The sequence below is a fragment of the Amaranthus tricolor genome, chromosome 8 (assembly GCF_026212465.1).
Source record: "Amaranthus tricolor cultivar Red isolate AtriRed21 chromosome 8, ASM2621246v1, whole genome shotgun sequence".
In the NCBI taxonomy this organism is placed as follows: Eukaryota; Viridiplantae; Streptophyta; class Magnoliopsida; order Caryophyllales; family Amaranthaceae; genus Amaranthus; species Amaranthus tricolor.
The window spans coordinates 21,109,774-21,119,832 of NC_080054.1; the positions used below are offsets into that span (position 1 = coordinate 21,109,774).

The window sequence follows — 10,059 nt, forward strand, 5'->3', positions numbered from 1 at the left end:
GTTATCGGTTACGGATAACTATTGATCGGGTCAATATCGAAATAAGTTAATATTCAGGTTTTTAATTGATGTATGCTCATTTACTTACAAAAAATAATTACCGATTGTTTTATCAGATATAACAGATAGGGGTGTCAAACAGATCGGGTTGGGTCATTTTCAGGTTCGGATCATATAAAAATGGGTCAATAAACCCTTAACCTGAACCTGACCCATTTAATTAATGGGTCAAAAATTGAAACCCCGACCTGATCTATAGCAGATCGGATCAACCTGCTAATGACCAATTTAACCTACTTTTTTTTTAGGTCATTAATTTCATATATTTCAGGTCATTTGACCCATTTAACCTTAATTAAAGGCTTCCTCCAAAAATAAACGTATGCCACTTAATGCAGCGAGCACACGGTATTCTTTAGTAAAAGGCAAAAGAATAGTTTGCTTTGTGCTCACGGCGTGACTGCGTAAGTTGGTATGAGATTTGTGGAAGTGATTTAAAAGATTTTTCTTTTATTAGTATCTTTCATAGCCGATGTGGGACAACTTCCTTTGTTATTGAAAGTCATCTTCAGCTGACAAATCCCACTGACAACTTCCTTTCTTATTGAAAGTCATCTTCAGCTGACAAATCCCTTAATACATGGTAATGGTATTATCTTAGTTTTACGAAGTATTTGGCAAATGTTGATCCGTCTTAAATTTAATAAATGGGTTAAACAGGTTTTTCTCGGGTTTAAATATTCAACCTGAACCTAACCCATTTAATAAACAGATCAGGTCGGGTTGACCCATTTAATGGGTCAAAAACCTAAACCCAAACCCGCTAATTTCGAGTCGGTTTCAGATCAGGTTAGCAGGTCGGGTCAGCTTTTGCCAGCCCTAATATTAGGCAGATCAATTTATTTCAATTAGTTTATAAATATATATATATATATATATATATATATATATATATATATATATATATATATATATATATATATATATATATATATATTCTGTATGCAATATCTTCTGTATAGAACTTGTGTTCTTCCTTTTTCCGTACTATTTGAAAACTGAAATTGGACTTAATTTGGTAAAATTAGATGAAAATTTGATTCGGATTTATAACAGTTCGATTTACAGTCGGTTCGGGATGGTATCAATTCGGGTTAAAAACAGTTCGATTAATAATCGATCGGGTTTGTATCACTTGGGGTTAAAAACAGTTCGATTTTAATCGGTTTTAGTCAGGTTACATTCGGTTACGTGCATAATTCGGGTCGGATTTGACTCGGGTCGATCACTGTTCAGTTCGGGTAACATCGGTTAAGGTTTATATGTCGGTTATAAAATTCGGTTGCAGTTCGAGTTCAATTTTGCCCTTTTCGGTTATCAAACGGTTCAAGTGAAGTATCGGTTCGGGTAATTGCGGTTCGGTAAACCTAAAAAACTTCCATTTTTTCGGGTCGGATAATTTTCGATTCCGGGTCGGATTTTCGGGTCGGGTTTGTTTTGAACAGCTCTAGTGCTCCCTAAGGATATCAACACTATCTACCTTTGATACATTGCCACAAGTGACACATGGGCAATAAAAACCAACTCCCCCTGTTCTAACTTGATGTTCAACCGCAATACTACAAAATTCTAATACGCCATCAATAAATTCTGACGATTCAATGCTTCCATATATCCAAGAATAATCATTTGTCATCCTAATTAGTGTGATTAATTAATTCAAAACAAAATTAATACACAACTTTGAAACATATATACTTATTTATAACAAACATATTTAACCCTAAAAATATTTACTTATTTATACCAATTCTATTTAACCCTAAATATACATACTTCATATTCTAATTCTATACTTCATACTTCAATATTACGCACTACATTGTAAATAAAATCATATTCTAATTCTAATAGTTAAAGACATAACTATAACAACAAACCACATTTTTAACAAATTACACAAATATTTAACAAACTAATAACATAAACTTGAATTATGTAAAATTCACAAATAAATTGATATCTTTAGTACTAAATTACTAAATTACATGTTAAACAATAAAGATATGAACTTGCAAATTAGTAAAATAAATATAATTACCTTGATTTCGTGGGTTATGTTATCTACAATGAAAAACAGAGAAACAAAATTAGTTTACAAACAGTTGCCCTAATTTTCGAGTGTTTTCATGAATATCTTGCAAAACTTAAATGCTTAACAAATTAAAAAGAGAAAAAATACCTTAATGTCGTGGGTTTTGAAGATGAACAAGACCAAAGTATTAAATTTCGTGGGTTTATGAACCAAGAAAATGAAGAACAGGTGTTTGAAGAAACTGTTACACAGTGTTTTTCGAGTGTTTTTCAAACCAATGGTATTTCAGTTACTACTACGTTTGTGAAGATGAAAAAGATGAAGCAGTTTTTTCAATGGGTTTACATGAGAGAATACAACCTAGTAGTCGGGTTTGTGAAATGAAACGTTGATTAATGTCGGGTTTTAATTTTTTGTGAAAAACTTATTTGCTACGGGCTCACACAAAAACCGCAGCAATTAAACGAAGCTACTAACAGTTATTTGCTGCGGGCTTTAGCAAAACCGCAGCAATTATTGTTCCAACTGATTATTTGTTGCGGGCTCATGTAAAACCACAGCAGTTAATTGATTTTTTTTTCTAAATTCTTTTGTTATTTAATGTTGCGTCTAAGGAAAACCGCAGCAAATAAGGTTTTTCCACTAGTGATTAGTGTGGTGAGGATCAAGATGTTTGATGACATGGTTGACACTTTGTCGAATTTCCATCATGTTTTACTTATGAAGAAGATTTAAATATCATTAGGTTCTTTGGTTAGTGATGGTAGTAGGTTCATTCTTGATAAGGATGGATTAAAAGTTGCCAAGGGTCTCCATTGGTGAGAAGGTTTAATTATGAGTTGTTCGGATCAACAATAAGGGATCGAAATCTAAATTGTGTTCATCGATGTTTGATGTGGCACATGAGGCTTGGGTACATGAGTGAAAGAGGCTTGTTGGAAACATTTAAGAGTGGTCTTATGAGCATTTTCTTGGTTAGAAAAGAAAGGTTAGCTTTAAAATGATTGCAAATTGAAAAAAATGGAGTCTTGATTGTGTTTTCTTGAATTTATGAGGTCTTTTCTTATAACCATCCAAATGTGGTCACAGGAACATGAATTTGAGATTTTTGATGTCTTCACAGGATGGAAGCTTATCAATTGAGAAGGAATTGGGAATACGAATCAAAATATTTTAATTGAAAATGGTTTGAAGTTCATTATGAATGAGTTCGTTGAGTTTTGAAAGAAACTAATTGAAATCTCTTAGTTTTTCACTTGTCAATTTAGCCCACAACTCTGCAAAGTTGTAATAGAAATCCCATTTGCATCACCAATGTGCCCAATAATAGTAAATCCAACACGATGTCAAAGTTTATTTAGGCTAAGAAGTCTTTAAAATCTTGATACTAAACCAAGGTACATAGAATATTTTTTTAAAAGCGTTATTTAGCTCATATAGTTCTTGGGTTTAAAGTTGATTATACGCTTTTGAGATACAACAATAAAGCAATGTGACGAAATAGAGATTATGTAAGAAATAAAATCAAAAATATGGCAATGGATTTGGCAATATGCAATCCCCATAAGCATGTAGAGAGAAAAGGGAGAAAAGAAGGATAAGATAATCAGAAAATTGGCAATATGGCAATGGATTGGGTGTTTCTCTATGGGGAGGTATGATGTTTTGGTCTACTAAGCAGTAAACTTGCATTTTTATTGCATTAGATTCTACACATAAGGAGGCGGATTGCTTACAAAAATCTTACATATGAGATCGATCTATTTGTTACCAAAACTAATTTCTTTGATGGTGATCCATAATTTCAAGGCAACATTAGCAAAAGCTTATATGTCAATACATTGTTGAATTTAGTGGATTGCTTCACGAAAGCCTTACGCCGAAAGTCACTTGTGATCATTAGTAAAAGTGAGTTAGCTTAAAGTGACTTAATGAACTCATGAGAGATACATACGAATGGTAGTTACGCATGGGTAAATGTTTGCTATATTGACTTTTTATGTTTGACTACTTGTGGTCAACATAATGAAAGAATGATTTGGTTTGAAATGCTTGCCATTCACATTAGGAGGAATAATATTATATACAATAATACAAGCTATAGTTTAGGAAACTAAATATTTACCTAATATGCTACACAATCATATTGATTATACAAAAGATTCTAGTAATCAAAAGATATTTTTACCAAGGGTCTTCCTCAAGTATCATCAAATAATACTTGAGGAAGACCCTTGGTAAAAATGTCAGCAATCTGATAACGAGTTGGAACATGAAGCACCCGAACATCACCACGTTTAACTTTTTCACGAACAAAGTGAATGTCGATCTCAATATGCTTAGTGCGCTGATGATGCACTGGATTATCAGCTAAATAAACGGCACTAACATTGTCACAATAGACAAGAGTAGCCGTAGTAATAGGACAGCGAAGCTCAAGAAGTAAGTTGCGAATCCAACAAGTCTCAGAAACAGCATTAGCAACACCACGATATTCAGCCTCAGCTCTAAATTTTGAAACAGTAGGCTGCCGTTTAGTGGACAAGGAAATCAAATTATCACCCAGAAAAACACACTAACCAGAAGTAGAGCGGCGGGTGTCAGGATAACCACCCCAATCGGCATCAGTATAAGACAAAAGAGTCGAAATAGTAGAGCGATACAACTGTAGACCATAGTGAATAGTACCTTTGACATAGCGAAGAATGCGGTGAATAGCAGCCATATGTTCAATTCTAGGATCATGCATATAAAGACAAACCTGCTGAACAGCATATGAAATATCTGGTCGAGTAAAAGTAAGATACTGCAAAGCACCAGCCAGACTACGATACAATGTAGGATCATCACAAGGAGAACCAGTATTAGTGCAAAGTTTCCCGGAGGTAGCAACAGAAGTGGCAACAGGTTTACATTGAGACATGCCGGCTTTTTCAAGAATTTCATAGGCATATCGCTGTTGCAAGAGAAAGAGTCCCGTGGAAGTACGATTAACAGCCATACCCAAAAAATAATTAAGAGGACCCAAATCCTTCATAGAAAACTCAGAGCTAAGTTTGGACATAAGAGACTCACGAAGCAAAACAGAAGAAATCGTAAGAATAATATCATCCACATATAACAACAGATAAGCAATATCAGAACCATGAAAGTAAACAAAAAGAGAATTATCAGAGATGCTATTAGAAAAACCAATAGTAGTTGCAAAATTAGAAAACCGATGGTACCAAGCACGTGGAACTTGTTTGAGGCCATAAGAGATTTGTGAAGAAGACAGACATGATCGGGACGAGCAGGATCACGAAACCCCATAGGCTGATGCATGTATACAGTCTCAGTCAAGTGACCATGAAGAAAAGAATTCTTAACATCCAATTGATGAATAGACCAAGAGCGGGAAAGAGCAATGCTTAAAACAATTCGAATAGAAGCAGGTTTTACAACCGGACTAAAAGTGTCATCACAGTCAATACCGTCCCTTTGAGATTTACCATCACCAACAAGACGCGCTTTATAGCACTCAAAAGAACCATCGGACTTAGTCTTTACACGAAACACCCACAAAGACCGAATGATATTAGCATTAGGTGAACGAGGGACAAGATCCCAAGTGTTATTCTCAATTAAAGCATCAAATTCCTCTTGCATAGCTAATTTGCAGTTCAGGTCACGAAAGGCATGGAGAGGAGATTTGGGTAATGGAGAAAAAGAAACGAGCAAGGCTTGAAAGCAATATTTGGGGTTGGGTTTGAAAATACCATGTTTACTGCGTGTAACCATGCCGGGTGGGGAGGGTAGAGGTGTGGTATGGGAAGAGGATGAGGATGAGTCTGGCTGGCAAGGTAGTAGGCTGCGTGAGGTAGGCCTAGTAGAGGTGAAAGGGGGAAGGGTAGGAGAGGAGGAGGGGATAATGTTGGGTGGGAGAGCTACTAGGCTGGAAGCAGGAATAGGCCTAGATGGGGACTGGATTGAGCAAGGAGGGGAAGGAGGGGGTGTAGTTGGGCCGGAAGTAACAGCAGGCCCATAAGGGAACTGGGTTGTGCAGGGGGAGAAAGTAGGGGTTTCAGTTGGGCTGGAGGTAGAGCAGGCCCAGTAGGTTGGTTAGGGGGGTTAGTGTGGGCTGTTTTGAGTAAAAGGAGAGGAAGGGGATCATCTAAGAATTGGTAAGCGCGGGGGGATGGTGTATGAGAGCGGGAAAATGGAAAAGTGGCCTCATCAAAAAGAACATGTCGAGATATAATAATTTTACGGAATGAGAGATCATAGCACTTGTAACCTCCATGAGAAGAAGGGTAACCCAAAAAGATACACGGAGCGGAGCGAGGTTGGAGTTTATGGATAGTAGTAGAGGGAAAGAGAGGAAAACATAAACACCCAAAAGCCCGTAGATGAGTATAAGTAGGAGACTTATGATAAAGAAAGTGAGTGGGAGCGATATTGCCAAGGAGTTTAGAAGGGAGAATATTAAGGAGATAAGTAGTCGTGTTTAGGGCGTGAGGCCAAAAAGACGGAGGAAGAGAAGCATGACATAAAAGAGTATGAATTATGTTATTGATGGAGCGGATTTTGCGTTCGGATTTGCCATTTTGAGAAGATGTGTAAGGACAAGAAAAACGAAGAGTAATGTCCCGACTAGTACAAAATTGATGAAACATATTATTGTCAAATTCACCCCGTTATCACATTAAAAAGATTTTATGTTGAGCTCAAATTGGGTATTCACAAATGTATTGAAATTCACAACCACATCATAAACTTTAGATTTGCGAAATAAAGGAAAATTCCACAAAAAATTAGTATAATTATCAAGAAAAAGAACGTAATATTTATATCTCGATGGACTAGAAATAAGAGATGTCCACAAATCACTATGAACAATATCAAAAGGCTTAGAACTCATAGACATAGAATTAATAAAAGGTAATTGAATGTGTTTCCCTAAAGGACAAGAATGAAAAACAAAAGTAGGATCTTTATTACATTGAATTAAACGAGAAGAATACAAGGAATTTAAAACCGCATTGCCCGGATGTCCTAAACAGAAATGCCAAATACTAGAAGAAAAAACGGAAAAAGCCGATGAGGTGGAGGAAGTAGGAGAAGCTCCATGTGTAGATGGGAAAGGATAAAGATCACCCGTGCTATTAGATCTCAGAATGCTCCCAGTGGCCAAATCCTTCACAAAAAAGCCAAACGGATCAAATTCAACGGAAACCATATTATTATGAGTGAATTTACGAACAGAAATAAGGTTTGTAATAAGTTTAGGTGCATGTAAGACATTTTTGAGGGTAAGGCATTTTTGGGAGGAAGGAAAAGAAATATGCCCGTGACCAAGAACTGGAATCAAATTACCATTACCGACAACAATAGCATTTTTGTGGCACCGGTATCCATGTAAAAATGCTCATCCGGAGTAAACAAAGAGAGAGTGTTCATGGCATGATCGATGTCCGTAGGAACATAACTCATAGAAGCACTAGTCCCGGTGTGATAACTTTGTGCCGGTCGCAGACCAAGAAGACCAGCAGAAGATGCATTGCATTGAGAAGGAGGAGCCTAAGGTGTAGTGGGAAAAGGAGCAGCAGGCTGGGCCCAAGGCTGTCTGGCCCAGTTATGCCAAGAAGGGGAAGAGTAAGAGGGAAAGGATTATGGGCCAAAAGAGTGTCTGTTGGGCTGAGAAGCAAAAGGGAGGTTGGGCCTGGGATGAAGGTGTTGCCAGTGGCCAGAATTACTAGCGGAGCCAGGGTGGCTGCCACGGCTGGTCCGGCCACCACGACGAGAGTGACGGTGGCCACTACGGTGGTGGGGAGGGTCGCGGTTGTTAAGCAGGAGAATTGTGTTTATAGTTGGAGCGCTCTTCCAATTCTAACATAGAACGAAGAGTATTAAAAGATGGAATGGAATTCATATGTTTAACCAGAGACCGAAAAGTTTTATATTCTGAATTCAAGCCATGAAGAACTTGGAGAGCCAATCGATTATCGGTGATGGAAGTGCCAAGATTAGTAAGAGAAGTAGCAATAGTTTCAAGTTCATTGCAATAAGATTTCACATTAGGAAAATTTGAGAGAAAAATGTCATTAAATTGAGACTCAAGATGAAGAATGCGAGAGATTTTATTATTTTGAAAATTGTTCTCAATACGATTTCAAGCATCAAAAGCACAATCATCGAGACGAACTATGGATTGGAGGAGAGATGGACTAATACAGCCGTAAATCCATGTGCGAACAATGTCATCAAGACGTTGCCATTCGGATTCTTTAGAAACTAATGCTTTAGAGGAGTCATGGGGAAGAATGTGAAAATCCACAAGGTGAGCTCTACAATGAAGCTTGAATAAAGTGACCCAAGTATGAAAATTGGAGCCATCTTCATCAAGTTGGATAGGCACGCTTATTTTAATGTTAGTAACCAAAGTTGCGGGATGAATTTTTGTGGGAGAGGCCATTGAGGAAACAAGAAAAAAAGGAGGAGTGGCGGCAAGGGTGGTGGAAGAGGAAGAAGTGGAAAGCAAGAAACTAGGCAAATGATACCATGAAAGAATGATTTGGTTTGAAATGCTTGCCATTCTCATTAGGAGGAATGATATTATATACAATAATACAAGCTATAGTTTAGAAAACTAAATATTTACCTAATATGCTACACAATCATATTGATTATACAAAAGATTCTAGTAATCAAAAGATATTATTCTAACACATAAGTTTAGCGAATTCAACCCTATCGAACACAAGCACTTGTGATCATTAGTAAAACTGAGTTTAACTAGGTTGTGGTTGAATCCTATGTGGCACTATAGCTGAATAAAATGGATATTTAAACAGAATATGAGTTTTTAAATCTTATTCATGAAATGTTGATAAGTGCTATCGAACAAAGCATTTTTACTTCACTTATCTAATCATTATTTGTTAACCCTAGCACATTTTTGGTGTTCAACAAATTGAAGATCATCTCTAGTACTATTAAAGTAGATTAGAGAAGTCTGAAATACAACTCTAAATGCATCACGTGAATAATATTGGGCTTAAAACAAAAACCCTATTTCAAGAAGAAGATTTTGGCTAACTTTCCCATGAACGGGCAATCAGGCACACACATATTCGCCCACAAAAGCATATGCGGATGCGCATATAACCAGGCTTTGGAATCCCGTGCATGACATTCAACAATCCTTTCATCTTGACATCACAAAGGTGCGTTCGCGCATTTTAAGAGATCAGCGATTAGAATTTCTATCATATTTGTAATGTGAGCTTGTTATACACTGATTTTCCACTATTTGTAGGAATACCTATTCTTATTAGTTTAGGAGAGTTTGGTATAAATAAGACCAATTGGTTGTTGGTTGTAGTATTTCTTTATCTTTATTTGTTTGTTATTATTATTCATTTGTTCATTAATTCTGAAGTATAATTTTTAAGAAAGAGTCATAAATTAATTTAAATCTTGCTATTATTAGCTTTAATTTTGAATTTGGTACGATCAACCACAACTATATCAGTAAATATAATTAATTATTAAATGGTATTGAGGTAATTAGTTGTTTGAAAATAAAATACTCAACGGGTATAATCTAGTAGTATTGAACGTGATTGTTGTTGGTGATATTACTCCACTTAATTAATATGACATTAGGATAATCTCATATTGTTGTATATTTGTTCTAGAGTTAGGGTTATTAGTGCACGCACACGACATTTAACTAAAATCTAAGAAGTAATAGAACTTATCATTGCCTTATTTCCACGCTAAGTTACTAACAAATATATAAAGAAATATTACAAGATTAAATAAAAAATCAAGAAACTAATAAAATTCTTAACTAGTGTTATCACCCACTTACTATATGCTTAATATCTACTTATATTATCCATAATGCCTACTTACAATAAACTTAATGTCCACTAAAAAAGTACTTAAAATGCTTACTTACAATATTCTTTATACCTACT

At 36.0% G+C, this 10,059-nt stretch overlaps 1 protein-coding gene and 1 non-coding gene across 2 annotated transcripts; both read right to left on the reverse strand.

Moving 5' to 3' along the window:
* Positions 1 to 346: 346 nt before the first annotated feature.
* Positions 347 to 462, reverse strand: LOC130822983 (U5 spliceosomal RNA). The gene has a single exon (XR_009046477.1). It is a non-coding gene; the product is annotated as a U5 spliceosomal RNA (small nuclear RNA).
* Positions 463 to 8,246: 7,784 nt separating this feature from the next.
* Positions 8,247 to 8,669, reverse strand: LOC130821642 (uncharacterized). Its single transcript, XM_057687431.1, has one exon. The coding sequence runs from the start codon at positions 8,667 to 8,669 to the stop codon at positions 8,247 to 8,249; it is 423 nt and encodes a 140-aa protein (XP_057543414.1).
* Positions 8,670 to 10,059: the final 1,390 nt, after the last annotated feature.